The following is a 27,847-nucleotide window of genomic DNA, read 5'->3' as shown; positions in this document are numbered from 1 at the left end:
CTGTTCTTGTCCTTCGCCTCACTTCGTTCCGCTGAGTCAGGTTCTGTGTGTTCCCTTTGTCCCGTCAGCCCAACCGAGTTCAGGTCCGAAGCATCTCGTAATTTCGAAACTTTTACAAGTGCTATTAATCACCCGGCTCACGAAAAAATCCCCGCTTCATTTGCCAAAGTGCCGTCGACGCTGGCGCGATGCCGAGCTGGGGCGGGACGAGCGTAGTTCAATTCCTCGGCGGTTGTCGCCCCCGCAGGCCTGCGCAAAGTGATGGTCCGAGCCCACCGTCAGGCGTGGTGCTGGCAGGACGAGTGGTACGGCCTGACCATGGAGGACATCCGGCAGCTGGAGCTGGAGACCCAGCTGGCCCTCGCCAAGAAGATGGCCCAGTACAGCCGCAGCGAGGAGGCCATTTCCGAGACCAACGGCCACCCCGCCGCTCAGGACCGGGATGGGGACGAGGATCGACGGGACGTCGCCGGATCCGGGTCTGCCCCGGAGGCCGAGGTCGGCGTGGCGACGCCGGGATCGGTGCTGGACACCCGGGGGGAGCTGACCAAGCAGTGGTCCACGTCTTCCAGGTCCTCCAACAGGTCATCCAAGAGAGGAGGTACCAGGGTCGATCCTAGACTTGTGTTGAAGAAGTGGGTTGGCCTTAGTTAGGTTAGCGCGAAGCAAAGTGTAGCCTGGGTCGTCAGCATAGATTACAGTGAGCCTTTACCACAGTTTACGTTTGGATTTGTCCAGGCTGCAGACTAGTTTTGCCGACCACCACAACAAAGCTCACATCAGGAGTTCTGAACATTAGCGCTGTCTGTGTGAATATTTTTACCAGGCTCGCTAGAGTCACTGATGCTACACTAGTTCTCGTGACATTAGTGTAAGGTTAGCATCACTTGTCATTTTTTAAAGGATTTTAAGGATTCAAATGATTAATCGGGTGATTACCTAATTTGGTCCAGAACCCTGCTTTTGGATTACTTTACCGTCGCCATGTTGACCGGAATATTGGACCGAATTTCTCGCTCCGTACCGTCAATAACGTGAGGTCGTCCCACATCACACAGCGTCCAAACAAATTAGTGATGTCATCGTTTCGCCTTCTTGGACACAAAAAGTTGAACGTGGCGGTGCGGACGCGTAACGCGCAGTCCCCCCCCCCCCCCCCCCCCCCCGCAGGAAGTCCCTCTCATCACAGCCTGAGCGAGTGGAGGATGCAGAGCATCGCGCGAGAATCCGACGACAGCACGGACGACGAGTTCTTTGACGCGCACGGTAAAGTCCGCACCTGCCCAACACCCGAAACACGTCAACGACGCGCAAACTCATTCTTGCCGCCGGCCGCATTGTACTTAGATGGTCGTTATGATTGTGAAACCAGAAAAAATTTTAACCGCCTCATCATATTTACACATGAAATTTATGAACGAGTTTTGGAATGAGGTTACCCCCAGTTGGGTTTTTCGGTACCACAAAAATAGCTTGTAATGGTTCACAGTTCTGAGGACCTGGGTTCCATCCCGGCCCTGCCTGTGTGGAGTTTGCATGCTCTGCCAAGTGCCTGCGTGGGTTTTCTCCGGGTGGGCACTCCGCTTTCCTCGCTCATCCCTAAAACATGCAACATTCATTGGACACTACATTTGTCTCCGTGTGCCCTGCGATTGGCTGGCGACCAGTTCAGGGAGTACCCCGCCTCCTGACCGTTGACAGCTGGGATAGGCTCCGGCACTCCCCGCGATCCTTCTGAGGATAAGCGGCTCAGAAGATGGATGGATGGATGACAATTTTAAATTTTGGTAGAGATTTCAACAAAAATCAAGGAAGTTAATACACGTGATTTGCCTCCGCGGGCCACATAAAATCCTGCGGCGGCCCGGATCTGGTCCCTGGGCCTTGAGTTTGACACCTGTGCTGTACACAATCATGAACCCCTGTTACATAACCCACTGTAATCAATCTATATTAATTATCAATAATAATATATATTGTCACATACCCGTGACGCGCAGTTTTACAGCACATTGTACCGCATTAGCGACCCGCATGCTAACAACACTCCGCAACATATTTGTAACACACACGGCGCAGCACACACGTTAATAACGCATTTTAACACACCTGCAACACAAATTATAACAATGCGATATAACAGGCTTATAACAAACACCCGTTACACGTTAGCGACACATTGTAATACGAATTAACAACACATTGTAGCTTGTAACACACACGTTAACAACACATTGCAGCACACATCTGTAATGCATATTCACTGGTTGTAACACAGGTGTGACACCGTCACACAACACGTAACACACCTGAAACAGGCGTTAACAACATGGTAACAGGATTGAAACACATTAACAGCACACGTTACATACGTTGACGACATACTGTTACACACCTGTAACACATTAATAACACAGTAACAACACTGTAATACACAAGGCACATGCTAACTACGCACTGTAACATCCACGTACGTGTACAAAGACCTGCAAGACATTAGATGAAATCATTTTGCGAGTGACGACCTCGTTGACATGTTCTCCAGACGGTTTCTCCGACGGGGAGGAGGCTCCGCCCAAGGAGATCACCAAGTGGAGCTCCAACGACCTGATGGACAAAATGGAAACCATAGAAGCGGACGAGGTCCCAGGTAACGCGGCGGCCGTCCACCGTCTCCGCCCCCCCACCCCCCGGTCTCCACCGTTTGTGACGCGGGGGCTTTCTGTCGCAGAGTCGCTGTATCCCGAGTCGGCCGGGGACTTTGCGCCCATGGCCAACGAGGAGACGCACGCCGAGGTGTCCGTTGTGTCCTTCTCACGCCGCTTACTAAAAAGTCTCCACTAACTACCCAGGCTACACCTCATTCCTCCTCGTAGAAACAAATTCAATCCCAAATGCTCCAAATCCCCCAAATATGAAAATATTAGATTAGATTGTGTAACTAACGTCAGTGACGTTTTTCTCCTCCGGCAGGCGTCCCGCCGGTGTCTTCAACCGTCCAAAATCCACGTGCTGATTCTGGTCCTGCACGGAGGAAACATTCTGGACACGGGCTCAGGTATGATTTTGTCCATGAGTGCGTTTTTGTGCCGGTCCCCATATGGAAGTACGACGGTGTCTCGAGTTTATCGTTTGACGCGTTCCGTTCTCAAGTCGTCTGTCTCCGTTGATATGAATGGAAATGCCAACAATCCGCTGCAGCCCCCCACCCCCCCTCAAATGTACTGATAATAATGTAATAATTAAGAAGAAAAATAGCACTGTATAATATTATAAATGGAAAAAACATATGGTAATGTGATAATTGAATCAAAGTTTTTAAAAAAAAAAAAAAATGAGTTTTTGCAATATTTTTTTACCTCAGTTCAGTTGACGTTGTGCTGCTTCTTATGGTGTACGCGCCCTGGCCACCAGATGGCAGTGTAATGTGACACATGGATGTACGACGTGCGTTTTCGCGTGCACGTGCAGGCGAGCAGAACAGCAAGCAAGGCGACGTCAACACGCTGAGCGGCGCCTTCGAGACGGTGATGAGGGTTCACTACCCGGCGGCGCTGGGCCGCGTCGCCATCCGCACCGTGCCGTGTCCCGCTGTCTGCGTGGAAGCCTTCTCGCTGGTCTCCAAGTGAGTCGGGTGTGTCTTTGCGTGTGGGAGCGGACACCCCGCCGGCTTTAAAAAAAAAAACAACAAACCACTGACATCTTTAAAAGTCCCCGAGAACAAGAAGCGTTACGCGGCGCTTCCTTTCTGCGCAGCCTGAGTCCGTACGGCTACGACGAGGGCTGCCTGTCCAGCAGTCAGGATCACATCCCGCTGGCCGCGCTGCCGCTCCTCGCCACGTCGGCGCCGCAGTACCAGGACGCGGTAGCCGCCGTCATCCTCAGAGCCAATCAGGTCTACGCGGACTTCATCAGGTCCCTGGGAGGGGCGTCCTTCAACGGACAGGTCGGCGCAGCGACTTTTGTTTCACAAGGAGACTTGAGAAATTCATTTTTTTGCGCGTGTTGCAGGTGTGCGTGATCGGGGACTGCGTGGGGGGCATCTTGGCCTTTGATGCTCTTTGCAGTACTTCTGTCCTGGTGTTGGAAAGCCCAAACAGCAGCAGGCGGGGCAGCGCCATCAGCGTGCAGGTAGCGTCAACGAACGAGAGGCGCTAGCGCAGCATTAGCGCTAACGCGGCGCGTCCCGTTCCGCTCAGGACACGGAGCTGCTTTCTCCCGGCATCGTCATCAACAGCGCGTCGCCGCCGTCGCCGTCCCTGGAGGGAAGTCGACACCTGAGCCGGAGTAACATCGACATCCCCCGCTGCTCGGGGCCCGACGACCCCAAGAAGCAGCTGCCGCGCAAACGCAGCGACTCGTCCACCTACGAGCTCGACACCATCAAGCACCACCAGGCCTTCTTGTCCAGGTCAGCGGCAGGACCGGGTATTTTTGTGAGGGTAAAAAAGGAACATGTCGCTATTTCCGAGGGGCAAGAATCTTTTCAGAGTAAAGAAAAGTTAAGTCTTGTCAAGAACAATGCCGTTGGGAGACCTGAATCTGCTGTGTGCCGTCGTGGGTGCAGCCTCCACTCCAGCGTGATCCACGCGGAGTCGTGCTCGCGCCGCTCCAGCAACAGCACCATGCTGGACGGAGGATCGCTGGGCAAGTTTGACTTTGAGGTGACGGACTTCTTCCTGTTTGGATCGCCTCTGGGCCTGGTGCTGGCGCTCAGGAAGACCGTGGTGCCCTCGTTGGACGGTGAGGTTACAGTTTTGGTCATATCTCATTGGCTGGGTATCAAGGCAACCCGAGTCACCAGATCTTGACCCAAGCCGTTAAGTACCGGCGCTGTCCTACGTGGAACTACAGCCCCCCGTCTCTCCTAAGCGCGCCGGCGTTTTCCCTTTTTGTTCTTCTTCAGTGACGGCTCTGCGTCCGGCGTGCCAGCAGGTCTACAACCTGTTCCACCCGGCGGACCCGTCGGCCTCCCGCCTGGAGCCTCTCCTGGACAAACGGTTCCACCTGCTGCCCCCCTTCGGCGTCCCCCGCTATCAGCGCTTCCCCCTGGGGGACGGGCACTCTGCTCTCCTGGGTGAGCGGACGCACGCTACGGCTTAAATTTGACGGCAATAAAACTAGCCGAAGGGGATTCCTTCCACCCGCTATTCTGTACGGGTACTTTACACACGGGACCACAACCTTGGATTAAGCCAGTTTTGACGGTCTTCAGGTTCAGACACATAGGCAAATTCTGCATTGGTCTGAAGCCACCAAATTCGCAAGCGACTCCCTCTCAGTGCCTTACATACAAGAGGATGGACTCGGGTAGCGAAAAACTGGCTTTCCCCGGTAGCGTGGACCAAGTCGGTCTGGACAGCTTCCCGCTACTCCCTTACTCCTAGACGCCGTTATTTTCCATTAATATATCTGAAGAAAAAAAGTAAAATGATTCGGTTGTCGTTGTAACTTCTGTTCACGACGGGCACGTTGGGGCTCCAGCGGAGGCGGTGCAGAGCAACCCTCAGCTCCTGATGGACTCGGCGCTCCACCGGAGTCAAGAGATGGGCGTGAACGAGACCTCCATCCCCGTGCCCGTCCTCAACTGGCCGTCCTCCGGTGAGTACCCGCCGCCCCCTTCCTCCCGTGGTGTCATGTCGACCTTTGCCAATCCCATGTCCAGGCGAATCAATTTTATAGAACACTTTTCATAACACTTACAGACATAATTGGAAACCGCTAACACAGGGTGCTGGTTCACAGCAGTCTCAGTCTTGCAAGTTGACGCACATGATTTGCTCTTGTAGGCCTCGTAAAACGATTCAGCCCCGGCCGGGCCTTGATTTTGACACCACTGCTGTTCTGTTTCTCTGCAGCGGACGGCGGCGCTCACATTTCGGTGGACGCCGCCTACCCGTCCGCGTCTCCCGGCGTCCCTCACATCCGCTGCCACCGCCGGGCAAGCGAGGCCAGCCTGGCGAGCCAGGCGTCGGGCCTGGCCGACTCGTACGCCGCCTCCAACGTCGCCAACAGTAAGTCGTCCGCGGTCTCTTCGCTCCTCGCACGCCGGCTCGCTTGACGCACTGTTCCGAACCGAACGTCCCCCTCAGACGGCCGGGTGAAAAAAAGGCTCAGTCTTCTGTCCCAGATCCCCTACCGTAAACTTGCCTCCCGGACGCCGTCGTTGCGCTCGTGCAGGAAAACCCGCCAGGTGTTTCCGAGAGCCGCCGAGTTGGAAACCGGCTCGGATGTCGCAGCTGACATTCGGGACGTCGGCTCACCCGGGGCACTAAACAACTTGGAGCAAGGTACCCCCGGGATGTGTAGCGCGAGGATACGAGCGAGCTCCCTCTCCCACTTCCTCTTCTGACACCTCCCACCCTGGGATAGATAGTTCCACCTGCCTGCCAGACTAGGCCGTGATGCGTGGGTCCAGTCTCAAGTTGGATGATCCTACAACACAGTCTGACTTTATTCCTCTAGTCTTCCTCTTTGGTAGCTTAGCCAGGAAGTGAAAAACCACTTTTCCACCAGTCCACTCCGTAATCCATTGATTCCCAACCAACGTGGTCCAGTTTCTCATTTTTTTTGAAAGGGTAGCAGAATCAAGCAAAGCCTGCGGCTTGATTGTCAAAATTTCACACTGGGTGGAAGCGGACTCGTCGGTGGAAATCTGGCTTGAATACACGCTCGTATGTTTTGGACACCATCTCGATGTCGATGTCGCAGTTGCGTCTCGCTGGTGGGGGAGTAAGCGGATGGACTACGCCCTCTACTGTCCGGATGCCCTGACGGCGTTCCCCACCGTGGCCCTGCCGCACCTGTTCCACGCCTCCTACTGGGAATCCACAGACGTGGTGTCCTTCCTACTGAGACAGGTTGGTCAAGTCTTAACTTCAAACCATACCAAGGTACTTCCGATGTTCTTTGGCGTTTACAAGCATGCAGTAGTTTAATCGGTACTACGATTCCCAGGCGTGCCTTGGGGGGAAAAAAAAAACAACCTCTCCAGCTAACATGCTAGGACGCTTCCGCAGGTCATGAGGCACGAGAACTCCGGAATCCTGGAGCTGAATGGCAAAGAAGTGTCGGAGTTCACGCCATCGAAGCCCAGAGAAAAGTGGCTGCGCAAGCGGACTCATGTCAAAATTCGGGTAAGAACCGGATTTAATTTTAAGTGAAGCACTTTTTACGATGTAAGTGTATAGAAAGTGTTTCTAGGAGTATGGTCGAAGTTCATAGGGGTGTAGGGAACATTAACACGTGTCTGGGAAGTTTCCGAAAACTTTCGAATAGGTATAAACGATCCAAACTAAATGCAACAAACTCAGTGTCATCGATTTTAACGATTGATCGCCCAAACCCGAGTTTATGATTTCTTTGTCTCTTGTCAGAATGTGACGGCCAACCACCGCGTCAACGACGCCGTGTTCACGGAGGACGGCGCCCAGACGGTAACCGGTCGCTTCATGTACGGCCCGCTGGACATGGTGACGCTTACGGGAGAGAAGGTAACCCCTTAAAACTTCCAGCGTCAAAGGTAGTCCTTCCCAACTGTCTAATAATGCGCGTTTATCCGTTTTGGGCGTAGATCGACATCCACATCATGACGCAGCCCCCCTCGGGCGAGTGGGTCTACTGCGACACGCAGCTGACCAACAGCAGCGGCCGCGTCTCGTACGCGCTTCCCGACTGCAAGCGGCTGGGAATCGGGGTGTATCCCGTCAAAATGGTGGTCAGGTACGCAGAGTTTTGGCTGTGCTGGGAATTACTAAAAAGGTTCTAAAGGATTCTGGTCACGGCTGTTGTTAAGCGCACGCCTAAAATCGTTGATTGCACGTATGACGACGTCCTCTATTTTTTTTTTTTTTTTGCCGCGAACAGGGGCGACCACACGTTTGCCGACAGCTACCTCACCGTGGTCCCGCGCGGGACCGAGTTTGTGGTGTTCAGCATCGACGGCTCGTTCGCCGCCAGCGTGTCCATCATGGGCAGCGACCCCAAAGTGCGAGCGGGAGCCGTGGACGTGGTCAGGTGTGGACTGGTACCCCTTTTATTTAGTTGACATATTATGATACCTTACTAGCAAATTCAATACACATTTCCTGTGGCAGTTCCACAAGGCTCCGACCTAGGGGCTCTTCCATTCACTCGAAAACGGTTCCTTTTCAAATTCTGACATACAGTCGTAGACATGAATGTGGCTTTTGAGGTATACCTAGCAGTGCAACCCCAAAAACAAGAAATCTGGCAATTGTTTTCAGTTCAGGTCACACACACACACACACAAGATTGATTAAAAAATTAGGTTGACGTGACCACGGGTTTGCGGGTCAGGTACTGGCAGGACCTGGGCTACCTGATCGTGTACGTGACGGGCCGTCCGGACATGCAGAAGCAGCGCGTGGTGGCGTGGCTCTCGCAGCACAACTTCCCGCACGGCGTGGTCTCCTTCTGCGACGGCCTGGTTCACGATCCGCTCCGCCACAAAGCCAACTTCCTCAAGTGCCTCATCACCGAGGTGGGAGGTGGGGGGTGGGGGAGGCGCAGTGGACTATGCCGAAAATGAGGAAATGAACTCTGAAATCTTTCAATCTCTCCGGTTGCGCTCAGGCTCAGATGAGGATCTTCGCCGCCTACGGCTCCAGCAAGGACATTTCGGTGTACGCCAACGTCGGCCTGCCGCCGTCGCACATCTACATCGTTGGGAGACCCACAAAGAAGATGCAGCACCAGTGTCAGGTACGACAATGACCGCGCACCCACCTGTCAGTTGGATAATTGGATTCGAGTTTCCCAATCTTCAGGGACTTAGTCCCATAAGGTTAGGAACAGTTACACAGGCAACGGAAGGTTGAATTTGCCGTGCGAGAACGGCACGGGAAGAAAATGCCGGCTCTCTATGTGAAAGAGGCAGAATTGTAGGAACAGGATGGGCAACGGGGGCAATTGTTCTGGGGGTGAGGGTCTCTGGGCTGAAGGGGTCTCCAAGAAACTGTCGGCACTGGCCTTTATCAAAGACACAACAATGGCACGACTGGAGACCTCATAAGCTGAGATCAGAAACGGCAATTTTGGAGACAGCACCGTGGTCTCTCGTGAGGGTCTTGAAACCCTCCCGGGAAGAGGGATGAGCTCATCGGTCACGACGGTTGTCTGTTGCAGTTCATTCCGGACGGCTACGCCTCGCACCTGTCCCAGCTGGAGTACAACCAGCGCTCCCGTCCCGCCAAGCCGGCCAGCGCTCGCATGGTCCTGCGCAAGAGCAGCTTCGGGTTGGGCGCCGCCTCGGGGGACTTCCTGCGCAAGCGCAACCACATCTTCCGCACCATCTCCCCGCACCAGACCGGCGGCCCGCCGTCCGGCTCGCCCAAAACGCCGGGTCGGACGGAGCGAACGCAGAGCCAGTGCGAGGCGGAGCGCGGCGCGACGGCGGCCACGGCCCAGCGGAGCATGAGCGTGGCGGCGGGATGCTGGGGACGCGGCGGTAGCGCCAAGGAGGGCAACGCCGGGTTGCACGGCCCCAAATGAGCCGAGCCGCCGCGGACTCAAGCCGACTGTGTAGCATGACTCTTTTACACTAACACTTTTCTATAGGACACAAACAAGGAAGGTTCCAATCCATTCATAACGAGCCTTAAGCTAACGTCGCGTCCATTTTATATCAAAGCAGTCCAACGTAACAGCTCAGGTTCATTTCATTTCATTCAACCGACGTCGCCATGGTAACCCACTCATCATTTCCAGCGGAAAGCCACGTGAGCAGTCGTTCCGCACGCTTGATTATCGGCCGTTCATCTTGCGCCGATAGCAAAACGGTTCCGCAGCTCAGTTGATGCCTCGTTTTTCCTCAACGAGCAACGTGAAATCTTATTTCTTTTGGCCACCCCCACCGCGTGCGACTTCATTACGGTCGCTCTTGCTACCAGATGAAAATTACGCAATCAGGCCTGATTTGCAACGAGGTGACTCAATCCCGACCCCGACCCGCCCGATTATCGGATAAACGCTCCAACTGCTTTCCATACTTCATCCGCATCCGTCCCCCGACACGCAAAGTCCGTTTCTTGTTCACACGAGCCCTCCGGTTTCCTCGTACGAGGCCGTCACGTCGCGTTCACGGCGCCGATCCCTTTATAGACGGCTTAGCTTTGCAATACCTCTCATCGGCCCGCTGGTGGCGTTGTGGTCCCTCCTTTGTACTGCTGCTGCTGCTGCTGGAAGTTTCTACTTTTTGCTCCTTTTTTCCAAATATTTACCGCTTGAATGTCCAACGTGTGTAATTTTCCACCTCTTTTTTCCACGCGGATTTTCGTGACAAGCTGGCACCGTGACGTTTACACTCCTCGCCAACGGGGGGCAGCGTAGCGGAAGCCGTAGCCAGACGGGAGACTTCCTCGTGCACCTCGCGTCGCTACGATTGGTGGCTACCTGTTAGCTTTACTATGAAGGTAAAAAGTAAGTCTCTTTCGGCTTGTCCCATTAGGGGTTGCCACAGCGTGACATCTCAGATGAACGCTCATTTTTGTTTGGCGCAGTTAATAACTGCCAGATACCCCGATGCAACGCCTCTCGTGGGATATGAACTCACAACCCCTGGTTCGCTGAACCAATGCGCTCACCACTGAGCCATGGGGCCTCTCAGCTTTACTCGGAAGGTGAAATGCGAAAATCACGCCAGACTGAGCGGAACGAAGGTTACAGAATGATTAGCGTTAAGATTCTAGCGCGTCGCTGATAACTTTTCGAAGACTTTGTAAGACTCCACTTAGAGTTGACATGCCTTGCTCAGTGCCGGCGTTTCGGTTAGCAACAGTGTCTTGTGCGGGCTAATTGATGTCCGCGTACGTACGACGCCGTTTACGGAACGAGCTAAGTCGTTTTTGCACAAGGATACGAGTGACGTCCTCATTTGTTGGTTTCGTACATCGGATAGAGACAGAATTTGCATCGTTTTACACATTCAGAATCAGACGTGATGCCGATATATGTTGACGTTTGGAACCAAATGTAAAAAAATAGCGACGCGGAAAGGCAGCTAGACTTCCACGTGAGATGGTCTTTTATAAAACTGTCAGACTCCACGCTGAATTTACAGGCCTTGCTTAGCGCTGCTTCTTTGCTTAGCAACTGTGTATTGAAATTATGTAAACTAAGATACCGTAATTCCCGGCCTTCGGAGCGCACCTGGTTACAAGCCTCACCGAGTACATATGTAAAGGAAATACCATTTGGTACATACGTACGCCCCAGCCGTGTACAAGCCGCAAGTGCCCACATTGAAACAAGATATTTACACAGAGCTAGCGTTAGCGTGGAGCTATCCCTGTTAGCACTGCACTAGCATGTTACAGCCCTGTCTCAGTGATTTTTACCAGTATGTGTTTTTTTTTTAACGTGTTGGTCGGTCCTAGTGTTACCGTTAGCGCAGTGCTAGCGATAATGTGGTGCTAGCATTAAACAGAGAGTCAAACTCTTTAGTTTAACGCTAGCACTGCGCTAACAGGTTAAAAAAAAAAACATACTGGTAAGATTCACAGAGACAGGGCAGTAACACGCTAGCGCAGCGCTAACAGGGCCAGACCGGTAAAAGTCACTTCCTCGGCACATATATTCAGTCTCCCACTTACCTTTCCCGCACGAGTGCCCCCTAGCGGCCGTTAGAAAAAAATGCACAAATTAGCTACATCACCGCATACACCGCAGGGTTGAAAGCGTTTGGAAAAAAGTTGCGATTTATAGGCCGGAAATTACGGTAATCAAGTCACGCGGAAACATTTATGACTTAGTATTTCACAGATTTTTCTCGCAAGGATATTACAGTGGCGACTTATCCTTTGACGACGGCACAAGAAGGCCAGATTGGCGGCTTTGTACGTCTACTTTAGCCTTCTTGTAGCATCACACATTACATTATAACCTGTGTCGCGATGCTAGGTTGCTATGTTAGCATTACACTGTGGAGTTTAAAAAAACGAAATGGAAAAAAAAAAAAATTAAGCGGTAATGATAAAGAATCACGGAAGTCCAGATGTAACAAATAAGTAGCGGGACATTAGCATGACTTCGTGTTTTAGTTAGCGCGAGCATATATTGAAATACGTCTTCGCGCTAGGATAGTAACTTGCGAAAATGGCACAAGATCAGCATTTCTCAGCGTAGTACGACGACACTGAAGACTGTAAGATTTAACGAGTTTACATGCCTTGCTCGGTTCCGGCATTTTGGTTAGCATAAGTGTCTACGCGGGTTCCCTCCCCCCGATGTCTGCGTAGGGACCGCAGCGTCTTGAAGCCGGGCCGCACAACCATGAAAGTTTCACCTCAGAAAACTGCTAAAACGGCGTATTTAACAAATTTTCCTCGCACCAGGACGGCAACGGTAGCTTTGTTTTGCGACGTCGGATTTAAGACGGCGCTCCCGCGGCGTCGTTAGCCTCTCGGCTCGGGTCCGAGCGGGAACGTGGTATTTACAAGCGGACCTGGTGCTAGCTTGTGACGAAATGTTCCTTATTAAAAGGCCTTAAAAAGAAGAAGAAAAAAAAAATGGACGCTCTCGCTAACACTTCGGAGCAAAAGCCAAATGATCCTTCCAGACTGTAGTTAATCAACTGCGTAACCTCACTCGTCGGGAAAAAAATATATATATTTGAACTATGTAGTGCATGTACTTATTTATCGGTTTCATTCATTTCAGGGGTTTGGAAAAAAAAAAAATGTAAATGTGCCAAATAGTGGACAGTACATATTGTTTTATTAAGAGGGACGCGAGCGCTATTGTACGGTGTTACTCGGCACTGGAAGGGAAGAAAAAAAAAAAAAAAAAAGTGACTTATGCTGCAACGAAAGGTGGCGCCGTTGCGCTCGAAAGAACTCGAATGTCTCACGCGGTGTACATAATGTAAAGATGTATCATGTGAATGATGATGTAGGAATGACCGAAATGATCGTCGGTTGTCAACCCGCGCCATCCGCGCATTTCAGGTCACGCATATATATTTGAAATATGTAGCATCCCGTTGTCAGTCTTTTGGCGTCACATGCTAATAAATCAAGGGTGGGAAAATCTTTTGTGATCGAGGGCCGCGTTTTGATTTTGAAAACGGAAAAAAAAAAGAAGTGTCAACTATGTGAAATTATTGAATTCATTCGCCGGCAGCCTTCCCAGTTAACAATTGACTTCTAATGCCGTCAATGGCAGTCTGCGGGATTTAAACATTCATTTATTAACATTTTCATTTACTTTGAAAACATTTCAACAATGTCGTGACGGCTCTTTTAAATATCTCCCGTCAGTGACCAAAAATTACACATTCCCTCTCCAAAAAATGCCGTATAATATATTAATACCAATATATTCTGTTGTTTTAAACAAGTCAGTCTTTTAAAGTGACCTTGTCATCTAATTCATATTATTATTATTATTATTTCGGGGTATTTGACTCTTTTAAAAGCCAACATGTTGACATAACTCCCTAAAATAAATTCCTTCCATCATATTTCAAAGACTCATCATTAATTTTTGCTCGTTTTTTTGATCGCCAGCAACATTTTCAGTTAATTGTTAAAATAATAATAGTACATTCCTATTGGAAAATATGGAAAATGCAATTTCTCATCCCCCGTTATTTGTAGCAGAAATTAATCACATTACCATGATGTAAAGACAAACTTTTGGAATACTGTATATCAATTTTTGTCCAGCTAATTCCGATATGATTTAACCATCATTGAAACCATGCGGCAAAATTTCTCTTTTACGCTTTCAACAATTGAAATTCTAATATTTGTTCCATGAAATAGTGTTTACTTATTCCCAAAAGTGTATTCTTTTTATCCGTTAGCATTTCTCTTAGCTGCAGTGCTTCCAATATGTAAATACATATGTTGGATTTTTCGTCCAATCAGATTTCAGCATTTACGTGTTGCCATGTCAATCTTAACTCCCCTGAGACTTTAGAATCGGAAATGTAAAAACTGAACGATATTATCAATGGTGCGAATAGAAGATAAACTCACCCGAACATCATCTATCCATCCATTTTCTTTGCCGCTTATCCTCACGAGGAGTGCTGGAGCCTATCCCAGCTGTCATCGGGCAGGAGGCGGGGCACACGCTGAACTGGTTGTTAGCCAATTGCAGGGCACATTGAGACAAACAACCAATCACACCTCGGGGCAATTTACAGTGCCCAATTGATGTTGCATGTTTTTTTGGGAGGAAACCGGAGTGCCCACCCGGAGAAAAGCCACGCAGGCACGGGGCACAACATGCAAACCCCACACAGGTGGGGGCCGGGATCGAACCCGGGTCCTCGGAAATGTGAGGCCAACGCTTTACCGGCTGCTCACCGTGCCCCTCCGAACATAATCACTAACTAAAATAAAAATATAAAGTCACAAAGTCAACAATTACTAATATGTTAAGTGTAAGCAGACACGAGGCACCAAATGAATACATAATAACAAAATTAATACCTCCAACCACAGAAAGTATCCCTTTTTTTATTATTATTATTACAGTAAATGAAACTCTGTTTTCAGTGTGAAGGTTTGTTTACAGCGACCCCTGCAGGGCCTTTTGATGCAACGCGAGCTTAAGGCCAAATCGATGAAGGACGGAATCCATGGAAACGAAGTGGCTCGGCTTCATTTTTTTTTTTTTTTTTTTTTTTAACGTCAACTCTACACGTCCCTCCCGTACATACTTTTTTTTTTTTTTATAAAAGACGCTAGAAAACCTTTTATACACATTTCGTGGAAACAAACGACGACGACGACGCCGCCTTTTCAACGGCGACTCGGCTCAGCGCGGGCCAACGTGAACACGTTTTAAGATCCCGTCAATCAAATTTCATACTTCTCTCTGACTAAATATGGAGGTGCCAATGTTTTTTTTTTTTTTTTTGGCTGATATTTTTGGGATTGGGATGAAACAGGATTGCCAAATTTAGTGTAAAAATACAAAAAAAATGAAGTACAATGTAGGCATTTAAAAAAAAAAAATGTATATAATGTTCATATTTTTGAATCAAGAATCAGATGATTGAGGCCTTTATTTTATACATTTTATCTTAAACTTTGAAAAGAATTTTTAAAGGATAATTGGGATCATTATTTTGAAAAAAAGTAATTTGAAAATCATATTTTAAGAATAATTAAATTTTTGTGAATAATTTTTCATTTAATTTTGAAGACAAGCCTTTATTTTCCCCATGTCAAATTTTATGTTATTTTAAAATTTTAATATAATTTTGAGGGATGACTGGGGTCATTACTTCAAAACCAATTTCAAAATCTAATTTTTGTCATTTTTAAGGATAATCAATTATTTAAAATCATTTTTCATTTAATTTTGAAGATTAAGGGCTTTATTTTCAACATTGTCACTTTTTATATTTTCTTAAATTTTGAAAATAATTTAAGATCATTTGGGCCATTATTTTGAAAAAATAAACTTAAATCAATTTTTTGTCATTTTTAAGGATAAGTAATTTTTTAAAATTATTTTTTTTATTTAATTTTGAAGACTGAGCCCTTTCTTTTCTACATTTTGTCACATTTTATCTTCAAATGTTTTAAAATGAATCATTATTTCGAAAATCAAATTTTTGCCATTTTTATCGAGAAATTTCTTTTTATTTTGAAGTTTGAGGCCTTTTTCTACATTTTGTGTTGTCTTAAAATTTGAAAATAATTTTTAAAGGATAATTGGGGTCCTTATTTTGAGAGGGAAAAAAAAAGTGAAAATCAAAATTTTGGTCATTTTTAAGGATAATTAAATTTTTTATTTACATTTTGAATATTGAAGCCTTTATTTTGGACTGTCAAATTCAATCAAATGGTCTCATCATTGGAACGACAAGCTACGAACTTTATTTTGGAAAGCAAACTTCTTCCTCGTTACAATTTTATATCATTTTTTAATGATAACTGGGGCCTTTTATTGCGTTCAACGCAGCGCCGTTTGACAGTTCGCGGCATTCCAAACCGCCCCAAACCGGTTCGAGTACTAAATATGCCGCGAATGAGCTTCGATGTCGATCGGTCAGCCTGAAACGTCAAAGCCTCGTTGGCGAACACAAATAAATAATAAACGTTAAAAAATGAATGATATGTACCAACTGTACAGAGACTGGAATACGAAGGAGGGTCTGCAGGTGGGCGGCGGCGATGATGATGATGATGATGAAGAAGAGGAAGTGCGTCGAGCAGACATGACACGCAAAGACGACGGGCGGCTGCTGTGTCCCTTTTGGACATTTGGACGCGTGTCTAAAGTGCACGAGGCCTCTTGGGTGTGATTTGTTGGCTCGCTTGCTCCTCCTCCTGCAGAGCGCAGCGGAACGACTTGACTTTATCTGAAACAAGAAGAAGAAGAAGAAGAAGAAGAAGAAGAAGAAGAGCCTCACAGGGGGCCAACAGGGCGGCGCACCAACCCGCGCGTCCTTTTTTTGGAAATTTTTTTTATTACCTCTGAGCTCGGTGAGGATGTCGATCTTCTGCTCCAGGATCTGCTCCAGCTGCGTGGCGTACGACTCCACGTCGTAGTCCACCTCCTCCGTCATCTCCAGCAGGACCTTCTCGTCCTCCAGGCAGCGGATGGACTCCTGGGACCGGAACAACTTCTTTCAGGACTCGTTTCGTGTAAAGCTAATACTGGGTTGAGTTTATTACAAAAAAAAAAATTTATCAGTTTGTGGATCACGATAATTCAACGGGCATTGTGCCACTAACAGTGGTGTTCATGCCTTGGCCACTAGGGGGCATATTCAGGTTTGTATGCGAAAAAGACGGGTCACAACTGCTCAGTGACCTGCAGTAGTAGTGGTGGTTTTTGCAAAACAAAAATTTATGCTTGGAGTCGTGTTGTATTAATATTACGTAAAAGCAATTTTTCATGATGCTTCCTCCCTTGCCTGGAAGACAGCCCTGTGGTCCTCCAGAACCTGCTCCTCCATCTCCACCAGCTGCGACACCGCCTCATGGAAGGTGAAGAGTTGCGGGGAGACCTCCTCCTCCTGCAGACGAACACACGCCTAACTGTTAAACGGGCGGATCGCGGCTGGGACCGCCACCGCCCGGCCGCCGCGTTCCACCCACGTTCTGCTCGCACAGCAGCTTGAGGTCGTCTCTCTGCGGCGAGCTGCCCACGGCCCACTGGGCCTCCAGGACGTCCAGCTGGTTGGCGTGTCCGCCCGCGAGAGGGTCCGTGATGGCCGCCGGCTCCACCGACAGCTCCTTCACCCTGGACCGCACCGCACGGACCAACGGGTACTTAGTAGACATTAAGACAGGATGTGGAATGGGATTTGATAGCACAGGAACAAGCAACGAGATGAGACATGCAGGAGTGCGACGGGACAAGAAGTAGATGTGTCTGGACAGGACAGGAAACAATGCTGCTGAGGTAAGACAGGAAGTAGCATTGTGACAGCACAGGACGTGACAGCATGCTAGAAGCAGAAAGATGAGAAAGAATAGCAGGGAGACAGGATCAAAACGAGCACTGTGATTGGACAGGACAGGAAGTATTATTAACGGGACAGGACGTTTCAGCCTGATAGGCCAGACAGGAAGTCGTGAGTTATAACAATTGGTAACAGTGAGACAGGACAGAAAGTAGCAGTGAGTGTGGTAGGACAGGACAGAACAGGACGTCGCATGAGGTAGCACAGGACAGGAAGTAACAGAAGAAAATACAAGGCAAGTCGCAGCAAGAAGTAGCGAGTTAGGACAGGAAGCGGAGCTCGTACTCGTAAGTCGGAGAAAGGTCGGAGCGAGCGCTCTGCGAGAAGGGAATGTCCGAGGGACTGATCCCGAACTCCTTCACTCTGGAAGCACAGTGGACACCCGTGACAGAAAGGAAACGTGTGCGCCCCCGACGCGGCCGAGGCTCCTCACCTGTTGGCGTATCGGAGCGTGTTCAAGGTGTTTTCGCAGGACGCCATTCCGGGGGAGATGGTGGCGATCTGTGGAGGAGGAAGTGCGCAGTCAAGTCGCAGTTGTAATGCCGTTGACCGATGCGGTATGGCAAGCCGTTTATCGGAAGAAAACACGAACATGAAACAGTCGCTCTAGTGCGACAAAGAGCGTACTAGTACATGGACCTTCAGCCGAGAATCACAAAATCAAGACTTTTCCATAACCTGACGGCACTTACCATGCAGGTCCGGGAGTTCTCGCCGATGAAGGAATCCCTGAGCACCTGAGTCAGCTTGCTGGCCCGGAAGGGCGTGTGGGGCTTGTTCCGACCCAGAGCTCGGATGCACTCCTACCCGGGAACAGTGACATCATCGCTGACTTGCGCGTGGCACGTTTCCGCTGAATTTACCTTGAGGGCCAGCAGGCTCTTGTTGATCTCGGCGCCCTCCAGCCGCGTCTGCCGGTCGGCGCTGGACGTGTCGGCGCCCCGCTCGTTGCCCGCCAGGTCGATGAGGGAGAACTTCCCGTGCATCTTGCCCCGCCGCCGCAGGATGATCTGGAAGACGGCGTGGCTCCGCGAGGAGTGAGCATTGGCCGAGGTCTGGCCGGACGTCCTGAGGTCGACATCGCTGTGCCCGTGAGTCTTTTTTTCGTCTGCTGTTTGTAGGCTCTAATTCTGCGTCTCCGTTTATAGGAGCACTTTCGAGACGGGCGGCCACCTGCAGCTGTTCCCCATTTCGATCAGCTTGAGGACGTCTTCCGTGCCTTTCACCTCCCGCTCCTGCAGCCCCACCACCTGCACCTGCTGCTTGCCGTCCTCCAGCACACGCAGCTTGGCTTTGCGGTTCAGCAGGTCGAACACCTTTTCGGGGCCAAAGAACAAGAACGCATTGTTTCAGACAGGATCTCGAGCAGGACACCCTACAGGAAGCGTGCCCGCATGCCAACCTCCGTTTCTTTCGGGGCTACTTGCCTTTCCGCTGTAGATCTCGAAAAATGTAGCAAAGACTTGAAGGTCCAACTTCTTGTAGATCGGCTTCTTCAGCATGAGAAAGACGTCTCTGGCTACGCACCGTGACGAGAACAAGAAGAAGAAGACAAGAATTAGCGGCAGAAGAAGAACTAGAAACTGGAGTGTGAAGATACAGTAGGACCGTTCGGACAAGAGGAACTGCATTGGAAGAGTTCCAGGAAGGTAGAGATAGAAGAAGTCAGAAGCGTGAGAAGAGTTTGTGGTTTAGTGAAAAGTAAGAAGATAAGAGACGAGTTCTAAGATGGAGAGCTAAAAGAAGAGCTGGAGTGAGAAGAACCACTAGAGTTAGTTTCACGAGAAACTGGAAGAAGGCTTAAGGATAGTTAGAAGACAATTCAAATACCGAGAGAGAGAGAGAAGAGTTTGATGAAGGTCACAAGTTAGACGTTAGCATCTTTAGCCAGATGAAAACTTAAAAGGAACATTAGAAGAAGATCTAGAGTTAGAATACGAAGAGCGAGAAAAGTTGCAAGATTTGTAAGAAGACCGAGAAGAAGAGTTAGAAGATGAACGTTAGCAAAGCGACAAGAGGTTGAAGAATGTGAAGCGTTTGAAGAAGGCGGGGGGGGGGGGGGGGGGGTTAAAAGACGAGTTTGAATGACGGGAGGACAGAATATTACCGGACAGTGCGTAGATGCCTTTGGAGCAGTCCTGGTTCTTCCCCGAGAAGTCCCCTCCCATGGTCTGCATGGAAAACACCAGTTAGCAAAAATGGCCCAGCGCTCATCTTGGATGTCCAAGTTCCAAGTTAAAGCACTCACGTGCGTTTTTCCACTTCCTGTCTGGCCGTACGCAAAGCAGGTAGCCATTCCCCGTTCGAAAATGGTCTCGACCAGCGGCTGAGCGGTGAACCTGTGAGCGTTTAGCGACGTCACGACACGTTTAGCAGAGTTGCCGCTCAGAACAAGCACGACGATTGTTAGCGACCCTTTTCGGAATGCTTGTGTGTTCCGTCTAAACTCCCTCACGTAACAGCTTGTTTTCGAGCAACACTTCGCACGTTACAAGTACAGCGGGTGAGACGAAGGCTAAAATCATCAGTCAAGCGGTTTCGCCTGTTTTCGTAGTACTACAGTAGGCTAACTTCATTTGTTGGCACAGGCGGTGGAGAAAAGCGGGTATGAAAGTCGCACCTGTACACCATCTCGTTGGTGGAGTTCTCGTCGAAGGCGTAGTCGAAACGGAAGGTCTGGTTCTCCAGGTAGCGAGTCAGGTCCACCTTCTGCTTGGGCTCGTGGACCATCACCACGTCTTTGCTGGGGATGGTGATCACGTCCAGATCCTTGGCGGACAGTTCTAGACGGGCAGCGGCACGAAGCCGGGTCGGGTCAGGCGCGGTCGGGCCACTTCGGGTCTGGCGACGAGGGGGCGTGCGTACCTTTTTTGTTGAGGGGCCGCGCACGTACGCATACGCATATTCGATGTTCCTCAATCTGCAGGGGAAACAAACAGGTTTTTATTATTATTATTAGTCTCCAAGCAAAATAAACAACTGCAAATGCACAAATTACTTGTCTATTAATTAATGATGTTAAATACAATCCAAAATCAGAATGTATTTCATTGCCTATGTATTTACCAACTGATGAACTTTTGAAATATTTGATTAAAAAAAAAAAAAAAAAAAAAAGATTTCACAGATTTTTTTCCCACATTATTTACTGAATTGGAATTTTTGTATTCAATGGGATTAATCTTTATTTCTCATGTTTATTGACTAAATATTTCCATTCATTATATTTTCGATTTTTTTTTATTTACTCAATAAATATCTGTAATAATGTGATACAATCTTTGCAATCATTTAATGTTTTTTACTTTCTACTTCAATTATTGTTTATTTTGCGTCATTTAATTTATTAAATCAAATTTGAATTCAAAACTATTTCTTTTTATCTTGTGGTATTTTTTATTGAACAACATTATGAAAGTTTGAATGGCATTTGCATTTATTTAATTGAATTTGTAACTATTTAATGCTATTTCAAATTTATCTTATTGTATTATGTTTGAATTATGTTAATGCATTCTGATTCATTACATTACATTTTTACCCAATATTTATGGTATTTTTATGGAATGGAACTTACAATTATTGACTTTTTAAAAGTATTCAATAAAACATGTTTTATGGGCTTTTACTCACTTAATTGGATTAAAAATTATTTCAGGATATTTGCATTTATTTAAATTCATTTTTTCAATTTTATTATGGTTTTTTTTATCAAATGGAATTATTCTTCATTTAATTATTTAATAAAACGTGTTAATTTCATAGCATTTTTCTATATTAGAATTTTACATGACATTTATGGACAAATTATTTCATGGCATTGCTTATTTATTTTATTCTTTTTAATGAACGGGCTGTCAATTTGATCAACTATGCCGCATTTTGAATTCCTTCATATTTTTCATGATGTATTTCATTGTCTCAGTAGTGCTTCAATTTTGTACCAAAAAAAAAAACAAAAAAAAAACATTGGCACTGGAGTTCATGAAGGTGGCGTGAATGTGAAAGCGCTGTACCAGGTCATTGGAGGTCAAAGGTCGGTAGTCCAGACTGGCTCGGAAGTCTCGGATCATGCACATGATCTCGTAGTTTGGCAAGTTGACGTCCACTTCCTGCAACCAACGAGCGTTCGTGTCACGCGTGCGTGTGACATGTGTGCGCGCGCGCGCGCGCTCTCTGACCTGAGCTCGTTTTTCTCTGAGCTCCTGTTGTTGAAGTCGACGCTTCTCTCGCTTCTCCTGCAGCTTCTCCACTTCCTTCACGCAGTTGGACTTCCTGCGCGCTGAGAAGAAGAAAAAAAAACCACAGGGCAAAATGAGTCAGCATCCTTCAGTCACGAAAATGTATTCACTTTTATTTGAGCTCACCTTGGAATACTTCATGTCCATGTAACTTGATATGTGAAATAAAATATTGTTTTCAACTTTCAAATAAACCAAGCATGTTAAGTGAATTATTTAAAAAAAAAAAAAAAAAAAAAAACTTATGAACATTTTAATTATGTATTTTATGTGCTGTATTTTCTAGCATTTGAAAATATTTTATTTCTATTTTACACATCCATTTGTTTACTTTGACGGACATTTTGATTATGGTAATTTATTTAGCTATTGTATTATATTTAATTGGATTTTTTAGTTATTGAATGAATTTTTTTTGCATTTTTACATTACTTATAGGACTATTTTTACTTATTTAATGGGATTTGTTTAATGATGGTATTTTATGTGTCATTGCATTAATTTTATGTTTCGCTCATGTTTTTTTTCATTTTGTTGTATTTTTAAAATATTTATTATGGTATATTATTCATGAACCATGTTTATTTGATATTAATTGCAATGAATTGATATAATTTTATTCTATTATTTCATTGTATTATCAGTCATTCAATAAAGATTTATTTTTAATCCATGACTATTAATAACGGAATAATAATGTAAATGTTACATCCTATGGAATATTATTATTTACATGAGTTCTTTAATGAGATTAATTTCACTGCATTTAGAAAAGATTTTCAAGACAATTTTGATTTGTTTAATGGAAATGTTATAATTATATTTGAATTTAATGACATTTTTTTTTTTAATCATTGAAAGCAACTAAGTTATTTAATGTCTGTTAAAAACATTTGCTAAGAAATCCTCTCTGTCAATCTTGTGGCATTTCACAAAATTCAATCATTTTTCTGATCCTGACTGAACTGAAACAGGAAATTTGACTGCTGACAGTGAGACAAAAAAAAAAAAAAATTAAAATGAAATTCATCTTTTTGCAAACTTGTGGCTTCCAACGTATGTTCGGCGCCATCTCCCTGAAAGGGTCTTTTGACGCCGTTTGGTCCAGCTGCGAGATTCATGACATCATTTTGCTCGTGCGTGTGCGTTACCATTCTGCTGCTGGATCAGCGATTGGGTGGCCGCTGCGGGCTGGGTGGTGATGGACGGGGGCGGGGGCTCGGCGGGCTGGCTGTGCTGGCTCGGACGGGCCCGGGTGGTCCCCACTGCCGCGGCTGCGGGGGTCGCGCAAGCGTCAACAACTTGAAAATGCAACCGGGTGTTATCACGTGGTCGGCTGACGAAAACTTTCCAGTTGGAATTGAAGGGAAAAAAAAAAAAAAAAGTGTTGCTGAAGTGCCATCTTGACGCCAATGAACTATGTTGAAATGAGTTGAGGAGCTTCATTTAGACAAATGAGTGCTTTGTTGCCATCTACCGGCATCTATAGGCAATTATAAACATTTCATTTTATGACTAGCGGATATTCGGTTGAGTGGGGGTTTACTGTAACCTCAAAATTTAGCGTCACCCATCTATCGTGTAAACCAGGTAAACGTTAAAAATCTAGTAAAAATTGCCGTAATTCCCGGCCTTCGGAGCGCATCTGGTTACAAGCCTCGCCCAGTACATTTGTAAAGGAAATACCATTTGGCACAGAAATATGCCGCAGCTGTGTAAAAGCCGCAAGTGCCCAAATTGAAAACCACATCGGAACACAAGATATTTACAAAGAAAGACAGTCCACAGAGAGTTTAACGCTAACACCAGGCTAATGATAGCGGCGCGCTAATGCTAGCACCATGCTAACAGGGCCGTTTAAAAAAAAAATAAAATAAAAAACACTGGTTAAAAAAAAGACATACGGCAGTAACATCCTAGCACACCGCAAACAGGGCCGGACCGGTAAAAGTCACTTCCTTGGCACATACATTCCACTCACTCTTACCTTTTCCGCTCGAGTGCCCCCTTTGTGGCCGTTAGAAAAAAATGCAAAAATTAGCCGCATCAAAAAGTCGCGGCTTGTAGGCCGGAAATTACGGTACACGGACAGGCGACGACCGCTAACTCGCGAAACTGAACACACGTTTGTGTAGCCTTGTCTGTTGCCATGACAACTGCAGTTATGTTAAAAACGGCTGGCCATATCCTGTTAGCCTCCAATGCCATCGCTAACTTTGGGACGTACCTCTGTTCTCCCGAGGGGCATTTTCAGGTTTGGGTATGGCGGTAGCTCGTCGGGTCTGGATGATAAAAAAAAATATATTTTTTAATATGTTGAAAGAGCATCATAACAAATCAAGGACTTTTGAATATGATGGATAAAGCGCCGACCTTGGGTACTTTGCTGGCTTTGGCCACGTTGGAAGGCGGGAGAGGGGTCTCGGGACTGGGGGGCACGTCGTCCTCGGGAGCCAGGTCCGGGTTCAGGGCAAAGACGCTCTCCAGGTCGATCTACGCCGAGCGGATGTTACGAAAAAAAAAAAAAAAAAATGTCACACGGGGGACGTTTACCTCTTTTCCTTTGGTGTCGCCGTTCTCGATCCACTCCACCGTCACGCTGTCGTTGTCCTCGTGGAGCGACGTCACCATCGCCTGGTGTATTCGTCCTGCGTGGAGGTGGGGGGGTCAAAATATATCATACGGTACTATCATTTGATTTTGATAGCAATACATTGGTCATGTCATAAATCAAAATACATTTTGCCGATACGAGTAACTACGTTGAATTGAAGGGAGGAGCTTCAATGAGCCAGGCCATAGCTCTGTCTAACAAAAAAAAAATGCGTTTTGCTGCCATTTGAGGCATCTAAAGGGTGGTGTCAATAGCTTGTCAAGTTTCAGGAGACACAGCAAGGCTCCATCCCAATCCCCTGTGAATTTTGCTTGAACGCTGCATATGTATCGATTTGCCATATGCTAACAGGAGCAAAAAAAAAAAAAAAAAAAACTACAGTGGCTCTTGAGGCTCAAAACTGGACCAGCGAACCCCTAGTTAGGGCGTGGCAAAAACGTCCACCCTAGAGCAGGACCACTTGACTGACACACTTCGCCAAACCGCAAGGAGAACATCAAGCAGCCATTGGGAGGAAGACGCCTGGGGGGGGGGCCCTTGTGGACCCCTCCCTGACTCGGCAACGGATGCAGGGCACGCATGACGCCGCTCATCCAGCACCGGAGGACCGGCGATGGGAGGGGTGGTGGCAGGTGACATCCCTTACGGAGCAGCAGGCCACCGCCTGGCCCGACTGACACCCAACGTCAGAGTAGAGAAAGCCCGCATGTTCCTTCGAAAAGGCTTCGGCGGACATGTTGGGACGCTAGCATAAAATGACGGCGACGGCGAGTGCCCGCTTGCCGCGGCGGACGCGAGCTCCATCCCGGTTAGACCGGCGGCGAGGACGCCGAGCACCGGCTCGCAGGGCTCGCTTTTTTTTTTAAACGTACCGTCACTCCGTTTTATCTCCACGTAGATGCCCACAAAGATCTTCCCGTAGATGGCGGCCATCGCGCCCCCCCCCCTCTCTCTCTCTCTTTCTCTCCACCCCAAGCGCGTTATTCTTTTATGATGTCGTATCTTTTTTTTTTTAAAATAAAAGTGGAATTCGGGGAGCTCGCCCGCGCCAAGTTGTGTTGGCCGCTGGTCGCCAGGCAGAGGCAGGGAGGGGCGGCGGTACGCATGCGCGCCTGCCGCCAAGCTAGCGTCGCCCACCGCAACGGTCACAATGGCGCCCGTGTCGTTATTAGCATTAGCATACACATTACATAGAATATTGGCGTCCTGGCGATAGTTGACGACAAGAACAATCGGCACTGGAAACAAACAAAGTCATCGGAAATCTTAATTAAAAAGTAAAAATTAAAAGTAATTTAACCTGGCTTCAACCGCTAAATATGGGGAGGAGGAGAGGGGGGGTGAATGCAATTTTAAATCCCAATAGATAGCGTTCCAATTACCCGTCATGCCTTGCGACGGCCGCCATCTTTTATGTCAGAGGTCATTGAACACAGGTGAGAGGTGATAGGTGAAGTGTTTTTTTTTTGTATCGTTAATTTATCCGATTGGTCAAAGAGTTATGACGTGTAGAAAAAAAAGGGAATTCTGGGACTGTGGTGATGTCATTGGAAACGTATCCATATTGTGTAAATGTATTTATTTCCAAGTCAACATAAATTAAATAAAAATGTCGTGTCTGTGTATAAAAACATCCGTGAAAAGATCGTCGTGAGCAGGAACTGCACCAAGCAGGCAGACTCAAAGAATTGTAATACGATACATATCCTGTGTATATTATATATATATATACGGATTCACGTACATTATTAAAAAAAGAAGCGTTTACCAATCCCTTCTGAAGAAAAGCAACCCCACAGCATGATTTTGGCACTCCCGTATTTCAAAGTTGGGATGGTGTTCTTAGGCTTGCAAACATCTTTTCCTTCAACCATAACAATGCCAATTATTACAAACCAGTTCCATTTTTGTGTCGCCAAACTACAGGAAATGTCTCATATGATTTAGGCTATTGTCCCTGAGTATTATCAAAAACTGTAATCTGTATTTTAGATGTGTTTCTGTTGGAGTAATGGCTTCTTCCAGCCATATTGACCTTTCAGATCATGTTGGTCCAGTCATCATTTCACTGTGGGTGATGACTAGGTTGATATGTGCATTTTAGACCAAAGCACATTTGTCTCTCGGTCACAGAACCATCTTCACGCACCTGGAAATTGCACCCAAGGATGAGCCAGACTTTTGGAAGTCCACGGGGCTGACAGATATTTTACAGCCTTATATTTAATACCAACAACTATTTTAAAACAAATTCCAGAAATGAACGTCTCCTTTAAATAAAACACTTTTTTTAAACTCCAATTTATCACTTGAAGTTCTTACTCGTGAACGCAAGATGGCAGCAGAGCACCATTTTTAGATCATTTTTTTCTATTTCTGTGTGGTCTTAAAATTTTGCGGTTTATAAGTTTTACAATGATTAATTTTGCTAAATTTGCTACATTTATAATGTAGGCTATTGTTGGTAGAATTTTGAAGAGTCAATAAATGTATAACCAAGTACTAAAAAGACTTAAAATCAAGCTCAAATATACGATTTGGGATTTGCGTGGGAATTTCAGACTAGCAGACATTTTGTAAGACGAGCGACTTGTGCAACACTGCAATGACTGCTCCTGCATATCATGTGTTTTTGTGTGCCTCTATAGTGTTCCTGGAACAGAATGATTGCTAAATTATTCCAGCAGTGGTGAAAACTGAATAACTCTTGGAGTCCATGACTTGGAGGCCCATGTTGGGACTTACTAGAGACCTACACCAGATAACTAAGAACACAGAGCTTGGGATTTTCTCGGGACTTAAGACAAGTGATATAAGACGAGATACTTGCTTGGGACTAGAACAACTGAGAACCTTGACCAGGCAAATAGCCATGCCCCCCAGAGACTTGCTTGGACCTGAAAACTGTCTCTTGGCCTGGCATCGTTTGACCAGACAACGAAGGCCGACTGAGCGTGAAAGCAGATACGGCGGCGGAGGATGGAGAGGACTTCATGGAACCCTAACTGGAGGCGTCGGAGGTAGGGAAGGGGGGCAGAGGGGTTGGATCTTGCAGCTCCAGTGAGCAGGACTAAGGGCCCTCGCGTCGTTGCCAGGAAGCATTATCCCAGGGCGGATGCTGATTCTGTTAACCGCAGCCTCCGCCGTGGAAATGGAAATCCCTTCAAATAATTGTTTGCAGTCCGATCGCCTCGACTCGGATTAGCGTGCGACAGATCATGACAGCTAATTCAAATCGGGCGTGGCCAACGATCTGCTTTGTCGTCATTGTTGCAGGAAACAAAAAATTAGAAAGCCTCAAGGGACTCGAGGGACCTTTTTGTGTCAGCCCATTAAGGCGGCAAAATTGGTCCGCTTGGAATTGTGCCTTCTGCTCGTAATTGCCAAGCAGTAAAGCCTGCTAAGCAGACTAGCTGAACGCAGTTAGGAGCGAGCCCAACCAGAACCTGACCAACCCAAATCCTGAGATAACCTGAGAACTTAAGCGCATTGGTTTGCCTCAGCAGATATGTGGCGCAATCGAGACACGGACTCGGCAGC

General features: G+C 47.3%; 2 protein-coding genes across 6 annotated transcripts in view; one reads left to right on the top strand and one right to left on the bottom strand.

Annotated features, from left to right (window-relative positions):
* Window positions 1–14,374, top strand: part of LOC133490753 (membrane-associated phosphatidylinositol transfer protein 2-like) — a 29,513-nt gene extending 15,139 nt beyond the window's left edge. For all 3 annotated transcript variants that reach the window (XM_061801203.1, XM_061801201.1, XM_061801202.1), the window contains 21 exons: window positions 248–601; window positions 1,171–1,266; window positions 2,546–2,650; window positions 2,732–2,796; window positions 2,974–3,058; window positions 3,472–3,625; window positions 3,757–3,946; window positions 4,012–4,131; window positions 4,200–4,411; window positions 4,568–4,743; window positions 4,907–5,077; window positions 5,485–5,601; window positions 5,859–6,014; window positions 6,712–6,860; window positions 7,020–7,136; window positions 7,377–7,493; window positions 7,574–7,722; window positions 7,867–8,016; window positions 8,320–8,503; window positions 8,596–8,724; window positions 9,148–14,374. In XM_061801203.1, the coding sequence (XP_061657187.1) occupies window positions 248–601; window positions 1,171–1,266; window positions 2,546–2,650; window positions 2,732–2,796; window positions 2,974–3,058; window positions 3,472–3,625; window positions 3,757–3,946; window positions 4,012–4,131; window positions 4,200–4,411; window positions 4,568–4,743; window positions 4,907–5,077; window positions 5,485–5,601; window positions 5,859–6,014; window positions 6,712–6,860; window positions 7,020–7,136; window positions 7,377–7,493; window positions 7,574–7,722; window positions 7,867–8,016; window positions 8,320–8,503; window positions 8,596–8,724; window positions 9,148–9,513 (3,362 nt within the window). In that variant the 3' untranslated portion in view covers window positions 9,514–14,374. The remainder of the gene's footprint in view (window positions 1–247; window positions 602–1,170; window positions 1,267–2,545; window positions 2,651–2,731; window positions 2,797–2,973; window positions 3,059–3,471; window positions 3,626–3,756; window positions 3,947–4,011; window positions 4,132–4,199; window positions 4,412–4,567; window positions 4,744–4,906; window positions 5,078–5,484; window positions 5,602–5,858; window positions 6,015–6,711; window positions 6,861–7,019; window positions 7,137–7,376; window positions 7,494–7,573; window positions 7,723–7,866; window positions 8,017–8,319; window positions 8,504–8,595; window positions 8,725–9,147) is intronic.
* A 1,510-nt stretch (window positions 14,375–15,884) lies between these two features.
* Window positions 15,885–25,691, bottom strand: LOC133490757 (kinesin-like protein KIF2A). Of its 3 annotated transcripts, none has more exons than XM_061801210.1 (21): window positions 25,608–25,691; window positions 24,247–24,341; window positions 24,067–24,186; window positions 23,921–23,975; window positions 22,845–22,967; window positions 21,634–21,734; window positions 21,469–21,564; window positions 20,318–20,372; window positions 20,073–20,235; window positions 19,701–19,791; window positions 19,560–19,623; window positions 18,880–18,971; window positions 18,626–18,768; window positions 18,316–18,520; window positions 18,145–18,255; window positions 17,886–17,953; window positions 17,738–17,815; window positions 17,085–17,229; window positions 16,901–17,002; window positions 16,456–16,591; window positions 15,885–16,342 (listed from the first exon to the last, which is right to left on the bottom strand). In XM_061801210.1, the coding sequence occupies exons 2-21, from the start codon at window positions 24,322–24,324 to the stop codon at window positions 16,257–16,259; spliced, it is 2,112 nt and encodes a 703-aa protein (XP_061657194.1). In that variant the 5' UTR covers window positions 24,325–24,341; window positions 25,608–25,691; the 3' UTR covers window positions 15,885–16,256. The 3 variants fall into 3 exon arrangements, with proteins under 3 accessions (XP_061657194.1, XP_061657191.1, XP_061657193.1); XM_061801207.1 differs by having other exon boundaries at window positions 15,887–16,342; window positions 25,180–25,680; XM_061801209.1 differs by lacking the exon at window positions 17,738–17,815 and having other exon boundaries at window positions 15,896–16,342; window positions 25,180–25,679.
* Between the last annotated feature and the right edge of the window lie 2,156 nt (window positions 25,692–27,847).

The sequence above is a fragment of the Syngnathoides biaculeatus genome, chromosome 17 (genome assembly GCF_019802595.1).
Source record: "Syngnathoides biaculeatus isolate LvHL_M chromosome 17, ASM1980259v1, whole genome shotgun sequence".
Lineage (NCBI taxonomy): Eukaryota > Metazoa > Chordata > Actinopteri > Syngnathiformes > Syngnathidae > Syngnathoides > Syngnathoides biaculeatus.
Note: the sequence above shows the minus strand (reverse complement) of the source record. Positions and strands in the feature narration are given on the sequence as shown.

Excerpts from the sequence above, each read along its gene's own strand:
- LOC133490757 (XM_061801207.1), bottom strand. The coding sequence starts at position 25,240 with ATGGCCGCCATCTACGGGAAGATCTTTGTGGGCATCTACGTGGAGATA. Across the intron at positions 24,342-25,179 it reads GGAGATAAAACGGAGTGACG|GACGAATACACCAGGCGATG; the intron begins GTACGTTTAAAA and ends ACCTCCACGCAG. Across the intron at positions 17,954-18,144 it reads AGAACTCCCGGACCTGCATG|ATCGCCACCATCTCCCCCGG; the intron begins GTAAGTGCCGTC and ends CCTCCTCCACAG.